This window comes from Labrus mixtus, chromosome 5 (genome assembly GCF_963584025.1).
Source record: "Labrus mixtus chromosome 5, fLabMix1.1, whole genome shotgun sequence".
Taxonomy (NCBI): domain Eukaryota; kingdom Metazoa; phylum Chordata; class Actinopteri; order Labriformes; family Labridae; genus Labrus; species Labrus mixtus.
This window is the reverse complement of record NC_083616.1, coordinates 3,995,931-4,021,521: the sequence shown is the minus strand read 5'-3', so window position 1 is coordinate 4,021,521 and position 25,591 is coordinate 3,995,931. Positions and strand designations below refer to the sequence as shown.

The 25,591-nt window shown below is 43.0% G+C and overlaps 1 protein-coding gene and 1 long non-coding RNA gene across 2 annotated transcripts in view; one reads left to right on the top strand and one right to left on the bottom strand.

The window, feature by feature from the left end:
* Positions 1-25,591, top strand: part of LOC132973773 (uncharacterized) — a 390,261-nt gene that overhangs the window by 171,853 nt on the left and 192,817 nt on the right. The gene's annotated exons all lie outside the window — the stretch shown is intronic.
* On the bottom strand, positions 4,834-6,544 carry LOC132973761 (protein NYNRIN-like). Its single transcript, XM_061037350.1, has one exon. It carries the CDS (start codon positions 6,541-6,543, stop codon positions 4,834-4,836), a length of 1,710 nt encoding a protein of 569 aa, XP_060893333.1. The 5' UTR covers position 6,544.

The following is a 25,591-nucleotide window of genomic DNA, read 5'->3' as shown; positions in this document are numbered from 1 at the left end:
TTAGATCAATAGTAAAAAGAAGGTTATATCAGTGATGTATGCAGTGTGACCAATAAGTCACAGACTGATGAGAACATCCTGAGATGCAGGTATCGACTGCCCTTTTCTGTGCCCCACTTTTCTTATGTAGGACACACATGCCTGTAATGTAACAAATTACTGTTGTAACAAACATATTTTCTCTTGCTATACAAATGCCATCATGACCTCATTACATTGGACTGCTGCCATTGTTCCTTCATCGCTGACAAATATTGACAGAATACTTCCTTTTAAATGAACAATATGTAGTATTGTATTACAATGTTTGCAGAGAGAACTCCCATGATTCACCACCAGCCTCCACGTCATCTTTTGTTATTGTTTTGATTGAGAGCCCCCTGGTGGCGGAATGTACATACTGTGCGTTTAATATAAAGTTGGTACATCATTTCATTAGTGACACGTTTTTTTAACAGCCTAGATTTGTTGATTTATAGATGACAGCATTCAATAGTGAATACAGGTCACATATTCTCTTACTTTTAAACCAGTTTAAATAAGTGTCAGAGCTCCCTAAAACATGTGTGTGAAGTTTCTTGTTCTAAATCCACTCTGATCCTGTATTTGATCATGTCTATAAACCCCTCCATTTCAGCCCTGCTCAGAACAGTTTCTGTGTTTGTACCTTTAAATGTAAATGAGCTGTGTCTGACCACGCCCCCTCTCTGGAAGGGGATGTGGCTCCGGCTTTCTCTCTACATCCTCTATTTTTTACGGTGAGAAGGCAGACTCAGAGGGCAGAACAAACACCTAGTTGTGGGAGTGTCACCCACATGTGGGAGGGGCTACTGCCCTTTGTGATGTCATTAAGGGAAAATCTCCAAACGGCCTGTTTGAGCACACATTTTCGGAAAAGTACATAGTAAATAATCTGTAGAAATATGTGGATAAAATTGGCTGTAAATGGTTCTGTACGCTAAAACATTGACCTCTCACTCAGTCACCTTCAGGTCCCTTCCGGCATTTGGTACGTTCCCTTTCCAGCAAGCTTCTGTCCTTTGTCAATTTGTAAAAATGTTTCCAAAATGTTCATTTGTCATTTTGCTTTGTAAAAGTGTTTTGTAAGTTTTGTTTGCACTTCCCAGACACCGTAACAACTCCCAGCTGACGTTCTCCATAAATACGACAGAAGAAATAGGACAGTTCATGTTCACACACTGTTACATGTCTATATACAGCCCAGGGCAAAGAGCTTGTTCTCTAACACATGGTTTTGTAATCCTTTTTCATCTTCAGGTCAAAGTCAAGAGTCCCAAATTGCACAAAGTGTGTGTTTGTTTGTGTGTGTGTGTGTGAGAGAGAGAGAGACTGAAGTAGGCCAGGAGGAGACTCTTTGGTCTGCAGAGAGCCACGACTGGCGAAGGTGACCTAATATCAAAAATTGAAGCACAAATTGATTTTGGAGGATGGATCTTGGAAGGACATTTGTGTCAGCAGGCAAGCAGTATATTTTGTGAAACCTTAAACCCACTGGATGGAGGACCAGTTCCATGGGGGGGTCAATGCCCTATCCATCTAAATTGGAAAGTGACAAGTGCAGAGGCATTTAGTCCCACATCTCCAAGCTCCTGAATAGTTATTCACAGGGTTTGAGAAAATGATTTGAATCTCTACAAACTGCGAAGAAAAATATGAAATACTATCACCACTTCCTGTATGAAACATTCTTCTTGACTTTTAGGGGTATGGGATGAGGAGAGAATAACAAAACAAAAGCATCTTCTACGTGTGCATTCTTTTTTCTTCCCTAATTTTTTAGACGATATTTGTGAAAGATCCGTCTTCAGAATCAACAAATACTCTGCCTTCGATTCACAAATCTGTATCAGGAGTAAAAGGTTAGGGCTAGGGGTCAGATTTGTGCATCCACATTATCTCTCAGACTAATTTGAACCACTTCTCAGTGGTATTGTCTGTAATCAGCAGCTGTCAGCTAGATCCGAGGTAATGAATATCTGTTGTGCTTTGAAGTGAGTTTTCTTCCAGGAATTGACCAACAGGTTTGGAGGAGAATCATACAAGCGGAGACCCTCAGCAGACCATTCATTCAATTAATGGCTCAGGGGGCCTGAGAGGTCCTGGACCATTCATTTGTCGCCCGGTACAAATGACTCACCCTTAAAGTGCTGAGAGAGCTGGAAGGCAGAGCGGACACCTGACTGCGGGTGCGTGCCGTTAATGTATAGTTGGAGAAGAGATATTTATTAAATGTACAAAAGGGGAAGAGATGGAGGGCAGAGAGGGACTCTGGCCAATCCTGGAGGTCGTACTGTACAGATGACACCCCTGTATCCCCGGTCCCCTCAAGTGCTTCATCAGTATTCCAGGAAAGCGCTCCTTCTGCTTTCAGTAGGTGTAAACGGGGTTGTACATTACTGTTGTTTTCTGTAATTGGAGTGCGCCCACTGACGGACGATTTACTGCCGTGTCAATAGTAGGCGACTGAAGATAGATCAGGGCTGGCAGAGTCGCAGCAAATTGTTGTTGTGCCGGAGTGACAGAGCAGTTTGTTATCCGTTTGACCACAAGCCAAAGCTGGCTCGCTGCCGCTACAAGGACTCCAGTAAAGGGAATGTCAGCCAACAGTGATGAAGTGCAGGAAGGAGGAATCCAACATGGCTGCAGAGGGGGGAAAAGATGGTAGGGGGAGGAAGTGTGGTGAGAAGTCTTCTGAAACATAAATATTGTGCATCAGTTTTTGTAAGGACTTAATGCTCACACACAATAAATCTTGTTAATAAAGGGGGGATTGGCTCTTGAACCTTTAGAAACCTTAAGTTTGTTTCCATAATAGTCCTCTAAAGATAGGGGGACGTTTTCAAATTATCTAACGTGCACTGTCTAAAGTGTGTCAGGGCTTTCTTTTGATAGCTTAACAGCGCACAATCTGGTGGAAGTGGGATACAGGGCACTGTTATGTTTCTCAAAATGGCTGGGGGATGAGGGGAGTGACAACAAATTAAAACCCAGGAAAAAGAAATAGGAACTAAATGTAAGCAAAGTTAAAAGGGATTCATTAACAACTAAAGCTTCTTCTAAAAAACAACAAGCAAAAGAGAAGCCAATCTATCTCAAACACAATTCAAAAGTAACAATCAGATATAAAAATAAGGCCTTAATTGGAACACAATCCTTCAACAGAAGGCTCACACTAAATTTCTCAACTTCAAAGACACATCCAGTCCAACGACCCACTGGCAACCACTGCCTCCTCTCTCCTGCTCTTTATAGTTTGCTCCTGATTAGTAATTAGCCACAGGTGTGGCTGGGCACTCTGAGGCTGAGGAGCAACACCTGGGGAGCACACACAGGAGCGAGAGAAAACACAAACACACACAAAACTACGGCGCGTAACAGGCACAGAGGTTGGATTATCTGGGAGTAACGTGAATCAAACCAATCAGGTTGTCAGCTGTCATTCCCAAAGCCAGGTGAGCTGCGTTGCTTTTTTACACATCAGGTTTCAGTCTGTTTTTATTCTTAGATCCGCAGCTCATGTAACTCTCCTTTACACACAGGGGGGTTGGATCTTATGACTCATACTAATTTATTACCTGTTTCTTGATTAGAGTCAGCTGTAAATACGTTTTCTTATTGTTTTCTTCTGGACTCCACAGATAGAGAACAAGCATTTTCCCCTTACAGTATATGTAGGATACCTGAAGAGAGACAGGCAATGTGGGAAGAAGAGAGAGGGATGATAAGCACCAGATGTCTCATTTGCATTGGCAGGACAGGCAGGAGCGAGGGTCACTCAACAAACATGTCGAAAACAGATGCATTCAGTGAAGGGACAGTTTGTTAGACCTTTAGATTATGTGTGGTGAAACATACGGATCCGAGCAATACATCTGAATTGTGCATTGAGGCCTGCAATGTGAACATAGCCTATGTGCATAGTGGAGAGGGAGAAGTTTACCAGAGGTGAAGCAGGCGTGTAACCAGTGTGGTAGAACTGAGCCTGCAAGAAATCAGCAGAAAAAGGAAACCCTCCGGACCACGGTACGAGAGTGAACAAAAAGGAATAAACCACAAACTGTTGAGTTGCTAAGTCACACAGTTTATTACTTGCAGCAAGGAGAGAAGTTCAACGATGTGTACAGGATACACAAAGTAAGTTCTCTGCCCACTCTTGGGGCGTACAATCTTTATATACTTGAGCATATAGTGCGATCGAAACTCACAGAGGAGGAATAGAGAAAATGATGTAGTTTGTCCTTGAGAGTTTGAAGAAGTAGTCCTTATAAGGAGCTGTTGTTGAATCTGTGTAGGTGAGATAATAACATCTGAGGTGAGGTGAGTATCGGGTAATGTTCGTGTGCTGCAGGGGTTATATAAGGTCAAGTTGCATGTATATATGTGAGGTGCTCATATACATTGGATCAGTTAATAAGCAAACATAAAAGTATAAAGAATATAAGATTCCACATTCCCCCCTTTTGTTCTTTAGAACAAACTACAATAAAACAAAAAAAAAAAAAACATTCTTCATACATCATTCATCAAAGGGGAAGAAACTGGTATCTAGGTAACCTTCATTTTCATCATCAGTGTCATCAGTGTCATCATTAACCAAGGTGCTAGCACAATGCTAGCACAAATTAGGAGGACGCATATCGTGCCTCGGAGGCCACACAGGCCTTTATGATTTCTAAAAGGATGCCATGGTCTGGGCCTGTCTCTCTTCTGACCGCGTGGCTGCCTCTCAGTCAATGGCAGGAGGGTTGAAGTTGGAGCCATGTTGCCTGCTGTAGGAGCAGAGCACGTCGTACACTCCTGTCGACTAAATCCTCAACGCTCTAATGCTGTCTTGTCAGCCGTTGCAGCAGGTGGTGTTACCTTCTTACAGTGGGATGCGTGGATCCATGTGGGTCGACCTTCGACCTTTACTGCGGTGTTAGTGACGAGTAGAACCTGACAAGGTTTGGTCCACCGGGGCTGCAGTGCAGTCTTCCTTTGGTGGATCTTTATAGCCACGTAGTCACCTGGTTGCAGTGAATGTCCTGGTTCGTTCAGGGGTTGTGGTTGTCCTTCACGAACCTGTTTGTGAATGGATGAGAAAACATAGTGCAACGCTTTGCAATAGTTTAGTACACTATCATGTCTCAGGGCCATTTCTTGAGGCACTATCATAGTGCCCAGAGATCCTGGGGTGCTCATGGCACGTCCTGTAATCACCTCATATGGAGATAAATGATTACGTCTGCTAGTAGTAGCTCTGATACTCATCAGAGCCAGAGGAAGAGCCTCCGGCCAGCTAAGTTGTGTCTGTGCACATATTTTAGCTAGTTTAAGTTTCAGAGTCTGGTTCAACCTTTCAACTTTCCCTGCACTTTGTGGGTGGTAAGGTGTGTGCAGGTGGTGTTTGATTCCTAGTGCTGTAACAACATCTTGCACTATTTGTCCAGTAAAGTGAGTCCCTCTGTCACTATTAATGGATACTGGGATGCCAAACCTTGGAATGAACTCTTTGAGTAAGGCTTTTGATACTGCTGTTGTGTCTGCTCTTGCAGTAGGAAAAGCTTCGGGCCATCCTGAGAATGTGTCCACCATGACCAGGACGTATTGAAACCGTCCGTGTTTTGGCATTTGAATAAAATCAATCTGTAAATTTGAAAATGGTCCTGGTGGAGCAGGATGAGCAGCTTGTTTCACTTTTGTTGTCTTTCCAACGTTGTGTTGTTGGCAAATGGCACATCTTTGTACAAAATCAGCACATGCCTGGGATACATTATTTGCATACCATACACGTCTAATTATCGCTTCCATCCCCCCTTTGTTCACGTGTGCCACACCGTGAACAGTCTGTAAGAGGTAGGGGAGGAGCGACTGAGGGCAACACGGGCGCCCATCGACAGAGTAATATACATTATTTACAAGAACACAGTTTGTCTGCCAGTGAGATCGTTCCAAGGGTTCGGCAGCTAATTGTAAGGCAGCTACGTCATGGACGGAGGGATCTGGGCTGGGAGAAACCAGTGTTGAGGTCGCCAACACGGGAGCGAGGGCTCCTGACACAGCAGCGGCTTTTGCTGCAGTATCAGCTCTTGCGTTACCGAGGCTCACAGGGTCTTTGGAAGATGTATGGGCGTCACATTTGAGAATAGCAACTGTAGAAGGAAGAAGGAGAGCTTTTAGGAGAGCCTCTACTAGGGAAGCATTTTTAATAGGGGTGCCTGCAGATGTTAAGAAATCGCGATGTCTCCAAATTCCACCAAAATCAAGGCAGACACCTAGAGCATACCGAGAGTCAGTGTAGATGTTAACAGATTTATTCTTTGCATAGGTACATGCCTGAGTGAGAGCCACTAGCTCCGCCTGTTGAGCAGAGAAGTGGTCTGGAAGTTTACCTGAAAGAAGGGTGTCAGTGGAAGAAACTACAGCCCAACCTGAATCAAGGGTGCCCTGCAGGTTTCTAGAAGAGCTGCCGTCAGTGAACAGGGTAAGGTCAGGGTTAAACAAAGGGGTGTCAAAAAGATCTTCACGAATAGTGTAGGTCATTGTTACCGTCGCCTGGCAGTCATGGGGCTCACCGTCAGCAGCAGTAGGAAGGAGAGAAGAGTGATCGAGAGTTGGAGATCTGTGAATAGTAAGACTAGGCATAGACAGCAGCAACAATTCATAATGACTCTGTCTGGCTGCAGAAAGGTGTTGTGTGCTGGCTCTGGTAAGCAGAGCACTCACTGCATGAGGAACATAAAGTTCACATTGAGAATCCAGCACCAGATCAGACACGGTTCTTACCATGAAAGCAGCAGCCGCCACAGCTCGGAGACACGGGGGCAAACCCAGCTCAGTGTTGTCAAGGCGAGTGGAATAGTAACCTACTGGGCGTTTGTTAGAGCCATGTTGTTGAGTGAGAACACCAGAGGCAAACCCATTGCGTTCGTGAACGTACAACTGAAAAGGTTTGCTGTAATCAGGGAGACCCAGCGCCGGGGCCTGTGAAAGTGCTTGTTTTAAATCAGTGAACGCTGTCTCTGCATCCTCCGTCCATTGGAGGTGCTCAGGAGCGGCCTGCAGGAGCATGTCTTGAAGGGGCCTGGCTCGAGGGGCAAAATCCATGATCCATGGTCTGGAGTACCCGAGGATGCCCAGGAACGACTTCAGCTGCTTCTTGGTGTGGGGTTTTGGAATGTTCAAAACAGCAGAAACACGTTTACTACTGACTTGGCGGGTGTTACCTTTGAGAACATGGCCCAGGTAGGTCACTTCTTGTAGCACCAGCTGGGCTTTCGTGGCGCTGGCCTTGTGTCCCTTCTCAGCCAATGACAACAACAGAGCTCTTGTGTCCGTTTCGCATGCCTCTTTGGTGGGGCTGGCTACCAACAGGTCGTCCACGTACTGGATCAAGGCACTGCCTCCAGGGAGTTGAACGTCAGCTAGATCTGTAAGAAGGGCTCGGGCAAAAAGAGTGGGGCTGTGAATAAAACCTTGTGGGAGGCGAGTCCACGTGTACTGATGCCCACCGTAGGTGAAAGCAAACAGGTACTGGGACTCTGGGGAGACAGGGATGCTGAAAAAAGCAGAACAGAGGTCAACAACAGAGTACCACTGAGTAGAGGGAGGAATAGAGGTTAGGATGGTGGTGGGGCTGGGTACTACAGGAGTCATGGGAGCCACATAGTCATTGATCAGGCGGAGATCTTGAACAAAGCGCCAGTCAGGGGAGTTAGGTTTCTTAACAGGTAAAATAGGGGTGTTACAGGGGCTTTGACACGGCACCAAAATTCCTTGTTTTAAAAGGGTAGTGATGACGGGCTTAATGCCTTCCAGAGAGGCCTGTGAGAGGGGGTACTGTTGTTTTCTGGGAGCAGGACCTAGTTTTACAGGAATTGACACAGGAGGGTGAGACAACATTAGGCCACACTCATTAGAGTACTGAGACCACAATGTGTCTGGGACTCCCGCTGTGGCAGGGGACTGAGGAGGAACAGAAACTGAGAACAGAGAAAGAGGGTGAGACATGCTAGAGTTTTTGAAAGGTGAAATGGTACATACAGGATCTTCGTCATCAGCTAACCATGAGTCATCTACTGTCACTGTCCATGCCACGCCCTCATAGTGGGAGTACACCATTCCTTGGTACAAATGTGAGATGGTTGGAGTCAGAGTCTGTAAGGTCTTTGCTATGGGACCTAAGTCTTTAGGCTCGTAACCTTCACAGGTGTAGAGAGTCAGGTGTGGGGCGGAGTCAGGTTGCTGGAACAAGCTGGAGGCTACCGGGCCCAATTGATGTGTCAATAGAGCACCCCCCTGCTTACACAGCAAAATGGTGCACGCAAAAACACTACAGGCCTGTCCTAAAAAGGGAGAAAAGTGATGGAAATACTCAAGGTCTCGTCCTGTAGGGTCAACGTGCAAAGTCCAGTGCATGCGGTGTTGAGGGATACAAGCTGAGGAAACATCAGGGAGGTTTGGGCTGTCTTAGAGAAACTCCTGCAATAGATCAAAGGTAAAAGGCACCATGCTTCCTATAATAATATCTGACTGAAAATCATTATACATTAGGCTGTAGAAAAGTCCAGGCTGGCTAACTGTCAAGGACATCTGGGAAGTTGGAGGGAGTTGTAATTCAACAAAATTAGCATGGCATACCAAAGTGGCTTTAAACTTACCTAATAAATCTCTTCCCATTAAACTTACTGGTGAGTTATCGCCCATAAGTAGAAAAGAGTGCTCCAGAGTTTGGCCCTGAAAGGACACTGCAGCAGGTTTTGAGACATAATTTTGTTGCATAATTCCAGCCACTCCTATGGTACTTAGGGTTTCTGTGGTGGGTACAACCTTAGCAGCAGCTGCATCAGAGGGAGTTAGGGTAGAAACAGTAGCCCCAGTGTCAACTAGCATCTCAGTTGAGGTCCTGTTTATTTCCATCACTGCCTTCGGATCTGGAGAAACAGAAAGAGGAGCTAATAAAAGGGAAATTGGTGTTTGTGTAAGTGTGGGTGGCTTACTTCCCTGTGAGCCTAGGTGCGGAGCCTCGCTGGCCTATTGTTGGTGCAGGAATGGTCCACTAGGGGGACCCATTTGCTGCCTATTCATGCCTCTGCCACCGCCCCCTCCTCTAGGAGGAGCCCAGTTACTTCTGTAGGCGGTTTTGTTTAAACCTGGGGCTCCTCCTCTACCACGCCCTTGTTGGCTGGCCTTCAATCTACAGTCTTTGGCCCAATGTCCACTTTGGCCACAGTACAGACATTGGTCTGGTCTTACCTGTTGACCTTGGGGTAGCGCTCGACTGTGAAAGGGGTTGGTTCCTTGGGCTGCTGGATAGGGGTGATAAACTGGCCACTGTATGGAAGCTGGAGATAAAGGAAGAGGCGTGAACTGTGTCTGTGTGAGAGAGGTGGGTTGGATAGGGGCAGCCTGCTGAGATTGTTGCACAAGCATTTGTTTTACAGCACCAGAATGTTGTTTGCGTTTGTCTTTCTTTCCCTTATTTTTTTGTCTGACTTTATTTTTGTTTTTACAATCGGTGTCAGACTCTGAGTCAGAACTATCAGAAGAGTCATCATTTCTTTGGTTTCTCTCTAAATGTTTTGCGATGGCTAACACATCTTTTAGCTCTTTCACCTCCCACGTTAGATCTTGTTTTATCACTTCTTTAGAACGTCTTTCTAATCCGTCAACGAACGCGCGCGGAAGAAGCGGGGCGAACTGCTCTGGGGTCAAACCTGAATACCTTTTAAATGTGTTTTCCAATCGAGTCACAAAATCTTCTACCTGTTCCTCCTTTCTCTTGTGCAGTCCTGACAGTTTGCCCCAATCTGGGTTAGCTTTAAACACATCCTGTAACTCCTTTATTATCTCTCTCAACATCTTTTTGCCTTTTTCTACTGTCTGGTCTTTTGCGTCTGGACCCAGAAACTCGTGGAGAGCTTTCCACCGGTCTTCTAGTTTAGGCCAACGAGCCATACAAAAACAGAACCAGTCAGTCTGACAGGGCTGGAAACATCCAGACAGTCTCTTTAAGTATGTTATGGTCTGGGTCACGTCTTTTTTAGGATTTGGGGTGTCGTCGGTCAATTGTTTTAATTCCATTTTAGTCCATGGGCGGTACGCAGTTAATGGCTCTCCTTTGCTATCTGTCCCTGGGAATATTCTTAAAGGGGCCATGGTGCTACTAGAGCCTGCTCCGTCATGTCTGTTCTGCTCTTGCTTATTTTTTTTTTTTTTTTTTTTTTTTATTCTCTTATCTTTGAGTCTAACGGATTCCCTTTTTGCCTTTTCTTCCTCTTTGTCAGATTCCCCTGATCCCTCCCCATTGCTATCTGGCAGTGGCTTGTCTGCTGGACCCTGTTCCCCTCCTCCTGCGCCTCCCCTGAGGGCAGGAGCTCGCTGTGTGAGCAAAAACAGCTCCTCATCAGAGCTATAATCAGGGGGAGAGTCTCCCTCTGTTAACAGGCTGGGGTATATTTTAACAGTTTTGTCTTTTTTACCGAATGGGTTATTTGGAGACCAAGCTGAAACTTTGGCTTTATTTTTCTTTAGGGGTTTGCTCGGCTCTCCTGGTTGATTAACTGAATGTAACATTAATCTAAGCTTCTCATTAGCTTTCCCTTCCTGCTGTGCCTTTTCTGACATTTCAGCCGCTGTTTTCAGCGCTGTTTTCTCCCTACTTACTGCTGCTTTCTTTTCAACATGTCCCTTCACGAGCCCCCAATGGAGGTCTTCACTCTTTTTTTGTCCTATTTTGCCTTTACCATCTTTTCCCCACCACTTTTCTTTCAACATTTTATCCACTATTGCGCATTTCTTTGGATCGCAAGTGCCCAGTACAGGCCATTTTTTGTTTGTTTCCTTGTTCCAACGTTTGAATATTTTGAACCAATTTATGTCAGGGTACCCTGTTTTCATTTGCATTAAGATTGATCTGTCTGGTGTATTACTTTCGCCATCAGGCTTTAGTTTACTTGTTGATTTTCCCATTGTCCTTTTTATTTATCTATTTTATTTTAACACATTTAGTATTTTCTTTAGCATTCAACACATGTACATTATTTAGCATACCTTTTTTTACTTTTACCTTTATTTTGCACTTCTGTGCTTAATTTTCTGTCTTCACTGTACTCCCTCAGACGTCCCTGAGGTTTCCCATGAAACCCAGAATCTTAGTTAATTTCTGTCTTCACTGTACTCCCTCAGACGTCTCTGAGGTTTCCCATGAAACCCAGAATCCTAATTAATTTCTGTCTTCACTGTACTCCCTCAGACGCCTCTGAGGTTTCCCATGAAACCCAGAAATTTTAGTTCAATAAATTCGTTCCCACTATTTTACTCGAAAATGTAGGTACTAGATTTTATAACTTTTCTTTTTCTTTTTTTTACCTTTATCTAAACTACTTTTACATTTCTTTTAATACTCCGTCACAGTCGTTCAATGGTCAGAGAGAATCTCGCACAGTTCTGGTTCTTTTACCCAAACATAAATTCAACAGGGATTCCGTTACCGAACCAGAAGTCTCCTTCTCACAACTCTATGCTCTCCACCCCTAAACTGTCAAACTTTAGAAAAGGTGTTTGACTTATCTATTCCTCAGTTGATTTGGGTGGAGAAGTTGTTTCGGAGGAAACTACCCGGCCGATGTCAGGAATCCCATCCTCGTCGCCATGTAATTCTGGTAGAACTGAGCCTGCAAGAAATCAGCAGAAAAAGGAAACCCTCCGGACCACGGTACGAGAGTGAACAAAAAGGAATAAACCACAAACTGTTGAGTTGCTAAGTCACACAGTTTATTACTTGCAGCAAGGAGAGAAGTTCAACGATGTGTACAGGATACACAAAGTAAGTTCTCTGCCCACTCTTGGGGCGTACAATCTTTATATACTTGAGCATATAGTGCGATCGAAACTCACAGAGGAGGAATAGAGAAAATGATGTAGTTTGTCCTTGAGAGTTTGAAGAAGTAGTCCTTATAAGGAGCTGTTGTTGAATCTGTGTAGGTGAGATAATAACATCTGAGGTGAGGTGAGTATCGGGTAATGTTCGTGTGCTGCAGGGGTCATATAAGGTCAAGTTGCATGTATATATGTGAGGTGCTCATATACATTGGATCAGTTAATAAGCAAACATAAAAGTATAAAGAATATAAGATTCCACACCAGTGACTGTTGACATATTCAAGAGAAATTTCATAAAAACTAGGAATGTTAAATAAAAATAACATGATATTCTCTACACATACCCTAGTTTTACAACAATATTGTTTGGAATTCTATTTTAACAAGCTAAAGACCCAATTAGATTTTTGAAATGTGGATACAATGACTACATTCAGAAAATAACTATAATGAAGTCAATAAAGCCAACTTGACACTTGCCCACCCATATTTGAGCTTAATTAAAATTAAATGTTGGGGTCTAACTAATATTTCATACTTAGTTTTCATTAGAAGTAGTTGTGATATTATTTGAATTCATTTATTCTACCCCCCTTTTTCTCAGTAAGGCGAACAAGGAAACTTGGGCCTATAACATACATTCACCATTTTATGAAAAGTATAAACTGTTTGACATTAGTCAGCTTCTTTTCTTTTCAGAAAAACATGGAGAAGAAAGTGGTGGAACATTTTCGTCGTTTCACAACGGACCAGTTTTGAACAACCGCTGGATTTGAACTTTGAATCAGCCTATGAAAATTCCCCTGAGAATGAACTACTGGAGGTCTCTGTCGAGCATTTAACACTTAATGCAGTGAATGAAAACCCCACTGACATTTTTGATGATGCTTCAGACTCTGACTTGTCTTATGAGGATCTTCAAAGTCTGATGTCTGATACAAATGACTCTGACCTGGATCTTGGATGTTTAGATTTTTTATGGGCGTCTCCTGAGGTAAGACTTGACCTAAAAATACAACCCGCTACCCAATGCTATAATGACATGAAAGTACACTTCAAAAATACAGACACACATGTGACACACCTTGTTGTTTAAAACAAGTTTCCACCCTAAACACACAGTTAGAGTCATTGTGAAGTCACAACTGATTCAGTTCAGTCGGATTTGTACTCAAAAGGCAGATTTTAAAGAAGCTGTGCAGATCCTCTTTAGGACATAGCGACAGAGAGGATAGTCACGATCCTTTTTGAACTCTTACTTCTTAAACTGTTTCATGTTGGAAGCGAAAAGGATCAGAAGGAGTTAATTCCACTTCAACATCATTCTCATCCATCGGCCAAATTCTCAATTTGAAATTAAAAAACCATTTAGAGAATTGCAATGGACACCAGGACATAATTCCAAATCATAAAGTCATTTCAGCGTACAGGAGGAACAACAATTTAAAAGACATCCAAATCAGGGAAATTACAACCATTACGGGAAAAACCTTTAATGCTGCTAGATCAGTTAATCAGAATGAAATTCATTCAGAAACGGGACAAAACAGTGGTCAAGATTCTACAAAACTTTAGCCCACGTTCTTCCAACTGTGTTTGTTATTTTCTGTGTCAAGTGTGGGAAACAATATGTAGGAGAAACCAAAAACTCCATCTCCACCCGCATGATACAGCACAGGTGAAATATCAGAAACAGGAAGTAGATCAATACTCGTGTGGTTAAACACTTTCTGTTGCATGGCTGGGATTTTGTCAGATGGGCTGGACTTCAAAGGATCTTGACGTGGAATGACGTGTAAAGACAAAAGAGTGACAAGAGATGGATCTACTCGTGAGATACAAAGTAACCGTCTGGTCTGAATATCAGATATAATTCATTGATTTACAAAACAACCCACAACATGGGTAATTATTAGTGGTGTAAAGATTCACCGATATACATCAGAATCCGATTTAAATGTTACAGATGCGAGTACATCGATATACGGAACCCTGGGTCGATCTAAATGTACCATCAACCGGTCAATAAATCGATTATTAAATTAAAAATTGGTTGACAGAAGCTGAGCCGCTGCATTTCTACAGTGTCTCTCTCTCGCGTTGACCTTTCACGTGAGATTGCGAGAATAACCCTTGACCTTTCTCGCGAGATTACGAGAGAAGTTAGCGCGCAAGATGTAACGTAAACAAATCAACATGTCCACCGACGCTGACAACATTTTCAATGCGCCATCAAACTTGAAATCCAGAGTGTGGAAGTCGTTTGGATTTTACAAGAAGGATGGGAAACTAGATAAAACTCTGGCTATTTGTAAATTGTGTCGAGTTGCTATCAAGTATAGCGGCAGTACAACAAATCGAAACACTCACCTGGTGAGGCGACACGGAGGACAATATGCGGGGGGAGACGAACCTGTGGGAGCTAAAACAGCTAGCATAGCTAGCACATGCAACGAAAAGCAAGAAAGTGGCTCGGACATTCAACGCTTTTTCCAGCCAAAACTCAGCCACAATTCAGCGAGGTCCAAGGTAATCACGGCTTCTATAGCCCGTTTTATCGCTAAGGACTTAAGACCATACAGTGTCGTGGAGAGTGATGGGTTTTGTGACATGATACACACGTTAGAGCCAAGATACAAGATATCTAGCAGACAGCATTTCACTGACAAACGTGTGCCGGAGTTGTACAACAAAGTAAAGCAGGAGGTTAAAAAAGAACTGTGTGATGCTGAACGAGTGGCAATAACAACCGATGCGTGGACATCTTTGGCAACTAATTCTTATGTGACGATCACTGTGCACCATATCTCTCCGGACTGGGAGTTGAGGAGTCACGTCTTAGAAACAAGAGTGTTTAATCAGTCACACACTGGGAAAAACTTGGACGCTTTATTGAAAGAGGCTTGTGCCGACTGGAACATTGCTTGACAAAGAACCAGCCCTGGTAACTGACAATGCCAGAAATATGATTGTAGCTGGAGTAGAAGCAGAGATGGCCCCCCACCTAGGGTGCTTTGCTCACACCCTAAATCTAGCCTCACAGAAAGCCTTTCAAGTGGACACTGCTGCAAGGTTGCTGGGAAGAGTGAGGAAGGTAGTTGGATTTTTGCATCGCAACACAAGGGGAGCTGAAATCCTTCGAGAAAAACAGCAGCAACTGGCTTTGCCTTCCCATAAGCTCATTCAAGATGTGTCCACTCGATGGAACAGCTCCTATGACATGTTGGAACGCTTTTTGGAGCAGCAACCTGCTGTTTTAGCCACACTCATGTCAAGTGTAGGAGGTAAACACTCTTAATGAGAATGATATCTGCAATGCCGAGGACATAGTCAAAGTGATGGCACCTGTCAAAGTTGTGACTACTATCATGTGTGATGATGAGCAGCCCACAATCTCACAATGATTGCCCCACTTAAAGCGAAACTTCAAAAACAATTTGAGACATCTGAGGAAGACACTGCGCTTATTGCTGAGATGAAGAGGGTATTTAACAATGACTTTAAGAACCGGTACACTCAGTTCCATGACCTCCTCCACACGGCATCTGCTCTAGACCCTCTAGCTTCAAATCCTTGCCATGAGGAGTGACCATGAGGCTGAGAGGATATTCATCAGTATGTCAGCTGAAGCTGCTGCCCTGACTAACAAGGTAACCACCCAACAAATATCATTCACTCAACATAAAATAGATTATTAAAGTGCTTTCCAACAATGGCTAGATTAGTCATTTTTAATGTACGAATATCAATACATTTAACTGTACTACACAATTTTACTAGTTAATCTAACCTTTCAGTAAATTCACTTTGTTAAAAATCATATTTTTTTGTGATTTTATGCACAGATTATTACTAGAAAACAGTGGATAGCGCCAGTCAGGGACATCCAGTTCAGAGAAGTCTGATGCAGACAGGGGCAGCTGAAAGAGACCCTGCTGACGGAGATGCCAACAACAGCATAGTTAGTCCCCAGATCCAGGATGAGCCACAAGGTGTGTTTTTTAAACTCTGAGGCCTTGCAGAATAGGATTTATATATAATAATAAGGTGCAAGAAGAAAAGCTTTTAAGATGAGTCATGCCACACCATTCATATAAAGTAATTGTTTTTTCAGGTGATGACCGTCCTCCCAAAAAGAAGAAAAGGGTAGCACTGGACCAGCTGTTTGGAGAAGTCTTTGAAGTGAGAGCAGCAGCAAGACCTTCAAGAGAGAAGGCCAATGAGGAAGTCATGAGGTACAGAGAGCGGAATCCTTTGCCCTTGAATGACAACCCACTACAATGGTGGAAAGCACAGGCAGACCTACCGCTGCTGTCATCTCTTGCAAAGAAATATCTCTGTATACCAGCCACCAGTGTGGCTTCAGGAAGAGTTTTCTGCACTGCAGGGGATATTGTTTCTGCACAACGCAGTGTACTCCGACATGATCATGTCGATCAGTTGGTTTTCCTAAAGAAGAATCTTGACAAGCATAAGCATCCATGAATAAGTATTTTGTCTCATAGAAGAGCAACTAAAGTGTGGGCTGATGATGTGACAGTTGTGTTTTCAGTGTTCTTCGTGGTTTTACAGTGCTCACAAAGCTAATGATTTTGCATTCAGATTCAGAATGGTTAACAGCAGAGAAAATTCACTTGTTTTTTTTTTCACAGCTGAGCCTTCTGGTAATAGTTTGCTACTTTATTGTATCCTGTTTTCATTTAATTGTGGCTTATATGTTATTGTTGTGTTACTTCATCTCTCTTTGAGTCTACATGACCTGGCTATAAGACCTGTGATGCAATAAACACAAAGACATGATTCTGAAATTATAAATTTGTCTTCCTTTTTTCCATCAGTTAGAAAATGCAAGGAGCCATATGAAGGTGAGCATGTAGCTTTTATAAAATTGGCTTGTTTTAATTCATAATGGAGTGGAATGGAATGTCTGTGTTAAGCAAATATTAAGATCTGTATCATCCTGCATCGCATTGTATCGAAACATCGAATCGTACCGAATCATTTAATCTTAAATTGTATCTGAACTCGAATCGTATCATAGCCCATGTATCTAGATTCATATCGAATCGTCTTATAAGGGAGAGATGCACACCCCTAGTAATTATGATGAGGGTTGGTCAGAGGTTGGTTATGGCAGGAGACGCTAATGTCCCCGTCAACTCAACTGGGACCGGGGTTATGAATCCAACCGAGGGATGGACCGTGCACCTCCTTTCCCTTTCATGGGACGGGCTCAGTTCCACTATCCAGACCGACCCCCTAGACCTGGAGCCAGTTCATCAGAGACTATGTTTGCACACCTTTTAACCCTTTTGGAGGAAATCATACATGAGGCCACTCCGTACAATAACATTTCGTGGGGCGCCATGGAAAACGGGAGTTCCGAGGCCTAACGGCCAACTTCCACCAGCTGTTTGTTCGGTCCGTCTCTGTTACGGCAGCGAAGCTGATAGGTTTTCACTTTATTCAAAGTGTGTGCTTCCACTGGCTCCGCTGTGATGTGTCTTAGCTCTGTCTGAGCTCCAGCAGTCCGGAGTATGGAAGCCCATTTCTGCCAGTTAAAAAAATAAAATGAAAACTCGGCTTTGTTGAGATTTTTTTTTTCTTCTCGACATTAAGAGATAAAAAGTTGAAATTATGAGACAGCTGAGTCATAGAGCGATGGTTGTACAGAGCTGGCATCAGAAGGCTCTAGAGGTCCCAGCTTGATAAGCTTGTTGGGCCCTGACCATTATTTACACAGTCGAACGTGATAGGGGGTCACGGACATCCTTCAAAAGTAAAAGCCTGCCGTTTAAGAAGACAGAAGAGTTTCTGATGGACGTTTTATTGTATCACTAACTTTCTTTAGAAATTCAATTCAATTCAATTTTATTTGTATAGCCCATTTCATACAAACGTAAACTCAATGTGCTGTACAGGGGGTCATTCCCACAAGATTTTTTTTTTTTCACTGAAAATTAGGCCCTATGTTTCCACATTTCTATCCATGAGCCTATGACGCCTCCAGAGGGCTGGAAAGTGACTCCAAGCATCTCAGGAGCACCCCCTCTCTATGCCAACCTGGCTTTCCAGAGGTATTGATGCACTGCAAACTATGGTTTGCGTCCAGTTGCTGCGCTTCATTCGACTGATCTGAGCGGAAGTTAGTCAATGCGAGGCCTCTGTGCTACTGAGTTTAGTTTGTTTATTTAAAAGGACAATTTGCACTTACATTAAATGTTTGCAATAAACAAAGAGATGGACGCACCAGATTTAGCTAAAAGCTACATTCCATCTGTAGTCCATTGCTACTGGATAATAGGTTGGGTGTAATTGGCTACCATATTGGGAGACGGGGATAAAATCTGATACAAACTTATGAAAAGGGAAATGTTGGAACATAGGCACGCTCCCCTGTACAGAAGACAAAAATAAACAAACACAATACAAACTCATTTAAAATAATACAAAAACAAAACAAAAAACATGAAAAAACAAAATAAAATAATAATAATAATAATAATAATAATAATAAATGAACAAGTGGATCAAGAAAGGCATGATTATCTTTGATTCCCGTTATAGATAGGTAGATAAGCAGAGGCACAGGACTGCCTCTCCTATTTCATCAAGGTATTTGTCCTTCGGGAGCTGTGTGTTACAGCTTCTATGCCCTTCATCATGGCGTGCGGGAGTGCCGGGCTATTTTCTTAGGCCAGATCGAGAGCAAACAATGTTTTCTCCTTGGTTTGGAAGATGACGCCACCGAACTCGCCGTCTCGAGTGGCCCGTTAATTTGCTGCCGACATGCGGAGCAGATCGCTCAGGGGAACATCAGAGGCACCAGCCATAACCTTGATTGGATCCTCGATGAAACTTACTTAAAATGATCTTTCTGTGTGTGTTGCGTGTGTATTACACATGCCAGTTTAAAATAGAGAAGGCACACACGCTGATGGGGACTTCGGTGTGCATGTCCTTTACATGCTGGCTTGTTTTCAGCTGCCTCCAAAAGGAAAAGCTTGTATTTCTGTACTCATCTTTCACCCTTAGTTTTTCTGAAAAATCTATGTGAAGAGCCGTCACATTCAGTAAGATTTTGTTGAAGGAAATGGAACAATTCTGCTTGGTGAATCTGATGTATGGCTAAAGGTCCAAGCTTTTTGTTGCACCGTTCTTTTAAGTCCTAGATCGTCCGTGTGTATGTTTGTTTTAAAACACTTGCAAAGGTTTTCTCTCAGTTTGTTCTGTCTCAGGAAATGAAGCTTCCTCGAAGCAACACTTTGGACATACACGATGCATGCTTTGCTTTTAAGGTCACACACAATCAGAACGTGCAATCAGATGGCCCAGACTCTGTCAATCATTCATCCGGGCCAGCGGGCCAGTTATAATGTCGAGCCCTGAAACATGAAGTGTAGTACAGTGTCACGCCATTTGTACCACAGGGAAGTACAAATAAAAGCAGCCTCAACGATGACATGAAAAGATATAGGGGATGCACATTTATCTCTATACTAGAAAAGATGTTGGTCTCTCTAGGAAGGACAACCTTTAGTTCTCAATGTTATTATTTTTGATTCCAATGTATTCTTATTTTAATGTAGTTTCAAACCAAAATGGTGTCGTTAATATTTCTTCTATGACATCGATCTGTTTAATTGTGATTAATGAGGTACAGAGCTAATCTTGGCATCCTCAGTATGGGGAGAACTAAACTGGATTAATTACTGCTACAGCTCTGAGAAAATGTGTCATGCTGTCTCGCAGGAATGTCAGGGAGAGGACGTGGACGTCCCCTGGGTGTAGAGAACACACATGTTCAGGGCGGCTGTGGCTCAGTTTGAGAGTCGGTCGTCTCTTGTTGGTATGTGTTTTCATGTATTTATTCATCTTGGCACATTTTGTGGATATATTATTTTAAGTCTACCATCTCAGGGAGTTCTTCTGTATAGATGTTGTGTGTAAGTCTCTTGTAGCAGCAGATCTATATTTGGATAGGAGCCAAGAACATGTTGTGAGCTTAGGAGGAAACAAGGTTTGCTGAGACTGAAATATACATGTTTACAGGTAAGAGTGGGGTCATCGTTTTAGCCTTTTAGGAGTATACCACTGTAGATATGAATCTGTAGGCTGTACATGCTAACAGAATATAACCAATACTGTTACAGTGAAAAGTCTGTCATGCTCTGTGTCTGTTCTGTCTTACTCTGCCGTATCAATCCTAAAATAATCCACAGCTTGTACCCTGAATTCATGATGAACAAATCCAGAAGGAACACCCCCACCTAACATCCCTAAACCGGGGTTCAATCCCCAGCTCTGAAGCCACATGTCTGATGTGTCCTTGGGCAAGACACTTCACCTCAATTTGCTGGTCACTTTACACAGCAGCCTCTGCCATCAGTGTGTGAATGTGTAGGTGTGACCTGTGGTGTAAAAGCGCTTTGAGTACACCAATTCTAAGATGCCCTTTTTTTATAGCAGAAATAAACGTGTTTACGACCTGGTTCCAAACGCGGTTTTGATGATTAAGGCTAAAAGTAGTCTCAGGGCACGGCAGGATTTCGGGGGAGTTTAGGCCTGCAGCATTATGACGACCGCTTCACGAGCACAACTCGTATCTGCTGCAGGATCAGTTTAACTGCTGATCCACAGACTGTCTGTCTTATCAGTTGTGAAGAGATATTTGGAGATTTTCTTAATTTATGTATAATGTTAAAATGAGTCTGATAAAACTACTTGTAGCTCATTTGCTTTCTTCTTGTATTGAATGTCAGCCTGATGTTTAAGTTAGTCCAGCTCAATGACCCGTGCTTCCTCTGTGTTAGATTGTTCTCATCAGTTTTATTGCTTATCTTGAACAACTGGATCATTAATAAACCAATTATACATAACCAGAGTTTAATGAACTACAGACAGGGAAGTTATTGTTAATATTATTTAATCATGTTGTAAATGAAATGCATCTCTATTATAACTGTGGTAATTATGACACCTGCAGTCTGACACAGTGGAGCTCCATGGTGGATTGATCGTTAGTGTGGTTTAAAGGTCAAATGCAGATGAAATAATGTTATGTCATCTTCTCCTGAATCATTCATTGTAGCCTTGACCAGACTAGCACACGTCTCTATTGGAGCAGACGAATATGAAGCTGAACGAGCAGATAAATATTTTTCAGAAGAGTGGTACTGATGCTGCAGGACGCAGTCAGGTTTTGGTAAAACAAAGGACATCACAGCTCCTGACATCTTGCTTGAAAGTTCCCGAGCGGCTCAAAGGACATCAGAGCACCCGGAATACTGCTGCAAACCTGTGCATCAAGTCCATCGCCTCCACCATCCAGTGGCTGTCGGCTGCACAATTAGCAGAGAGCATCCACATGGACAGGACTGCAGAAAGTGTTCAATCACCACTATAGCCCTTCTCACACACCTCATGCATTCCTTACAATTTGCACATAAAACGTTGAGAACAAAACAGAAATTTCCTCCAGACTTTAGCTGGACATTTTCCTGCCTCCTTTTTTTAATTTCCATAAGGAGTCAGTGTGAGCAGATGTGTGAATAATGTAATATTCCGGTAAATTCGCTATGGGATCCATCACACTTGCTTCAGGGAAAGACGGGGAACAAAAACCTAAATTCTGTTATATTTGCAAAATAAACTTTTATTATGCAAAAAAATATCTCACATGCAGGGCGCCGGTAGACCAGTGGTTAGGGTGTGCGCCCCATGTTTAGAGGCTACTGTCCTCTAAGCGGGTGGTCCGGGTTGGACTCTGATCTGTGACTCCTTTCCACCCCTCTGTCTCTCTGCCCACGTTTCTGACCCTATCCACTGTCCTGTCTCTAAAATAAAGGCATAAAAAAACTATTTAATATAAATATATATTAATATATCTCACATTTATGGTGGGATTTATTCAGTTCATGTCAGTTTTACCTCATTTGCATTAAACCTAAATACAGTGCTTTTTCTTCTAACTTGAAACATTTTCAACATACGTGTATAGGATGAACATCACTGCTCTCCATCACTCTTTTGTAAGATTATTTCCCTCTGACGAGTGCCTCTGTGTGCAGATTCCTTCTGCCTCAGAGGAAATAAAAAGCCTCCAGTTGTCTCTGCTGGCACTGCTGATTTGAAGGGGGAAAAAAAACCTCCCAGCCTGATCCCTCTGCTGCAGGGCTAAACCTGGCAGCCCCTTGAGGCTTCCCTGTCCCCCACACTGTGCGTTCTCTCTCTGCCCTGTCGGCCCCTGTCACACCCCCCACTGCTCCTACCCCGCTGCACTTACAAACAGCCTGATTAGGCAAATGAGAAATGCAATCAGGAGTGTGAGTTAGCGACTGGACTCAGCTGTAAGAGGCACAGGAGAGGTTTCTTCACTTATGAACCATGGGGAGGACTTTATGCAGCCCCTGCATACATATAGCACCTTGCCTCATAATTACTCTTTATGGTTTAGTTTTGTGTGCGATTTATACCAATTTCTGCACAAACTCAAGATTTGTGTAAGAGGGATAAGTTGAATATTCACTGTTCATGAAACTAAAGCCATAATCCTAAAAAAAACTGTTTGTGTATCAGAAAAATATAAACCTGCACACTGAAACAATAAGTAAAAAAAAAATAACAGCATGCTCAGCAGAGGACTGACAGACCAGCAGGTGCACGGGTTCAATTGATGTTCACTTTCCTCCATCGCTCTCGTGTCCCTCTGCGCTCCCCAGGGTCGAGCGAGGTAGAGTGCTACCAGAGAACAGCGAGCACGGTTGGAAGCTGACAGTACAGAGAAGCCAAAGAGTCATCTTCAAACCAAGTATCTCTCAAATGTTGTATTTCTATGAAGTTAAAACAACAGTGTTGTTTCCAGCTCGGTGAGGATGAAAGTTTTAATCATCCATAAGAGCCACAGACATTTTCTCAAGCCATAAAGGAGATTTTATGACTTGGCCCAGTTTTCAATGAGCCCATTTATGGAGGGTTGTAATTATTTTATCAACATTCAATCAGTCTTGTTTGTTCACTGTGGATTAATATCAGTAAAAGAGGATTTAATCTACTATGAGTGCTTTTTAACTGGTCATAATGAGGCAGTCTGACTTATTACTGATGATTTAATGAGACATACAAAAACAAAATCAGACCAAATAGCAAATTGTTGGCTACGAACATTTAGTTTTCCATTCCGTCTGTTACCACATTGGTCCGTTAGATTGTGACACATAGTTTTCTGCCTGCAGACCAAGCAGTAACCTCCGGTCTTGATAAATGAAGCCAATGCAGAAGTGCAAAATCCTGCAGTCCCTCGAGTGTCCACTAGAGGCTGGCTCCAGGAACACTGGAAGTCACATACACATGATAGGCAAAAAAAGCTGTTTCTAAAGCATAAATAAACATGTTTACAGCCTGGGACAAAAAATAAATAGTTCTGATTAGTAATGCCATTACTGGGACACACTGTACGGGGGGTTGGGGGGGGGGATTTTTTGTTTTGTTTTCATGGTGTTATTTTTGGTGGTGTTTTATGATGCCTTTTGGGGTCACTTTGTGTTTTTTCGCCTCCTATTTCTGTTTTCACTCTGGCAGTGTGTGTGCAGTGGAGGGCGTGGCTGGCTGAGCTGGGTCTCTGTAACCAGGAGCACCTGGGTCTCGTTAGGTCATCACTCCTGCCTAAAAGACTGATCAAGACTCTACTCCTGTGCCAGATTATTCCCTTTGCAGTCGGTACACAGTGTGACACAACAAGCGTTACCTTGTAGAATTGTTAAAGTGATTTTTGTTCCATGTGTTGGAATCGTGGACTGACCTGTTTTTCTCTTTGTGCAGCCTGCCGGTGAGCCTCACCACCTTCCTGTGGATTTTGTTTGGCCTTGCTGCATGAGGAGTTTTCCTGCGCCAGCCAGCCCTCAATTGCCAACAAGCTACATTATACATCTTAAAGACTGACTTTGTTTCCGTTTTCTGCACCTTGGGGTCCAAACTCAAAAACTCTAACGTAACAGAAAAATCTGGCCAATATGGAACCCACAGAGAGGGATAGATTACGGCAGACTTTATCAAACCAAGGCCCTCATGTTGGCAAGCACGAGAAGGCTATAAGTGAAATCCAGTGCCACCCAAACCCTTAGACCTGTCTAATGTTCCTTTGGTTTATCACAACCTCCAGGAGGTTTTCAGCAAGGACAGAGCCCTCTCACTGCCTCCACATTGACCCTACAACTGTTCTGTAGAGTTACTCCCGGTGCTCCCCATCCTTTCAGAGAGCTGTACAATCTATCCAAGCCTGAAAGGGAAGCAATGAAGCAGTACATCACAGACTCATTCGCTGCTGGTCTCATCCGTCCTTCCTCCTCACCTGTCCGAGCAGGGTTTTTCTTTGTGTAGAAGAAAGACAAGTCTTTGCGCCCATGCATAGACGACTATGACTGCCCTCTTCCCAGTCCAGGAGAATGAAGTTGCAGTCCCCTCGGTCCAGGAACAACATTGGTGTGACTGCAAGGTCTGGTGTGAGGCTAGGGCAGCCCTCACTCACGGTGGCCCAGAATCAACGTTCTGATCGACGTCACACTCCTGCCCCCGACTACCAGCCAGGCCAGAAGTTTGTTCTGTTGTCCAGAGAAGGGTCTACTGACATTATTTTTTTCTTGGTTTATTTGAAAGGGACAGATGCAGTATACATGGAGAACTGAACAACAATTTTCCAATACATGTTTATAGCTAATGCTAATTTCCAATGTCAGTCCCTGAAAAGTCCTTTAATATAACATAAAATATATGGAGAACATGCTTACAGAAAAAGCCCCTCCACTCTCACTAATACAATACCTCCACATGACTACATGATTGCTTATTCTTAAGGATTTCTTTTAATTTAATTTTAAAATGTTTGCATCACATGAGGGCAGCTGTGGCTCAGTTGGTAGAGTTGGCCATCTCTCAACCGAAAGGTCAGGGGTTCGATCCTCAACTACTGTGGCCACATGTCGATGTTTCATTGGACAAAACCCTTAACCCAAAGTGGCTCCAAATGTGTATGAATGGATTAGCTAATACTGATAACCACTTTACATAGCAGCCTCTACCATCAGTGTCTGAATGTGTATGTTACTAGAAAAATGCTAAACAAGCTCAAGTCCATTTATCAAGTTCTACTGAGAAAGCCAAAGAGAGAGACCAGTCTGACAGCGTACCTTTGACTTTTTTTGTTGTTGACATGGTAACATCTACCTCATCAGCAGACTATTATTTTGGGGACAAATCTTTCAATAGCTTCTAAAACAGTTCTGAATCAGCGTTAAGTAGTCAACAGTATCTACTCATTATGCTTACAAATGGTGGTTTTCAGAGCTCTTGAATATGCATGTCAGCCAATTTGATGCTGGTGGGAGAGAATTATCTCTGTTTCAGGTCAACAATTTCACCTTAAGTTTATTGAACTGTAATATTGACAGTTAATCTTGTTGTTGTTTTCATGGTCAATAACTTGAATCAATGCCTCTGGACACACAGCACATGATTTAATTTCTTTGTTGTATTGATTTGTTTTCCTCATTCTAGTTTCAGAGCAGAATATCTCTGTCTGCATTTCATGTATAACTTCACTTTAATGGTGTTATATTGACCAAAAACTGATGATTTGTGTTCATCTTTGCATCAATGTTCATACAATCATGCAACAATTCAATGGGCAACATGGAACGACCATTAAGAAACC

Excerpts from the sequence above, each read along its gene's own strand:
- LOC132973761 (XM_061037350.1), bottom strand. The coding sequence starts at position 6,543 with ATGACCTACACTATTCGTGAAGATCTTTTTGACACCCCTTTGTTTAAC.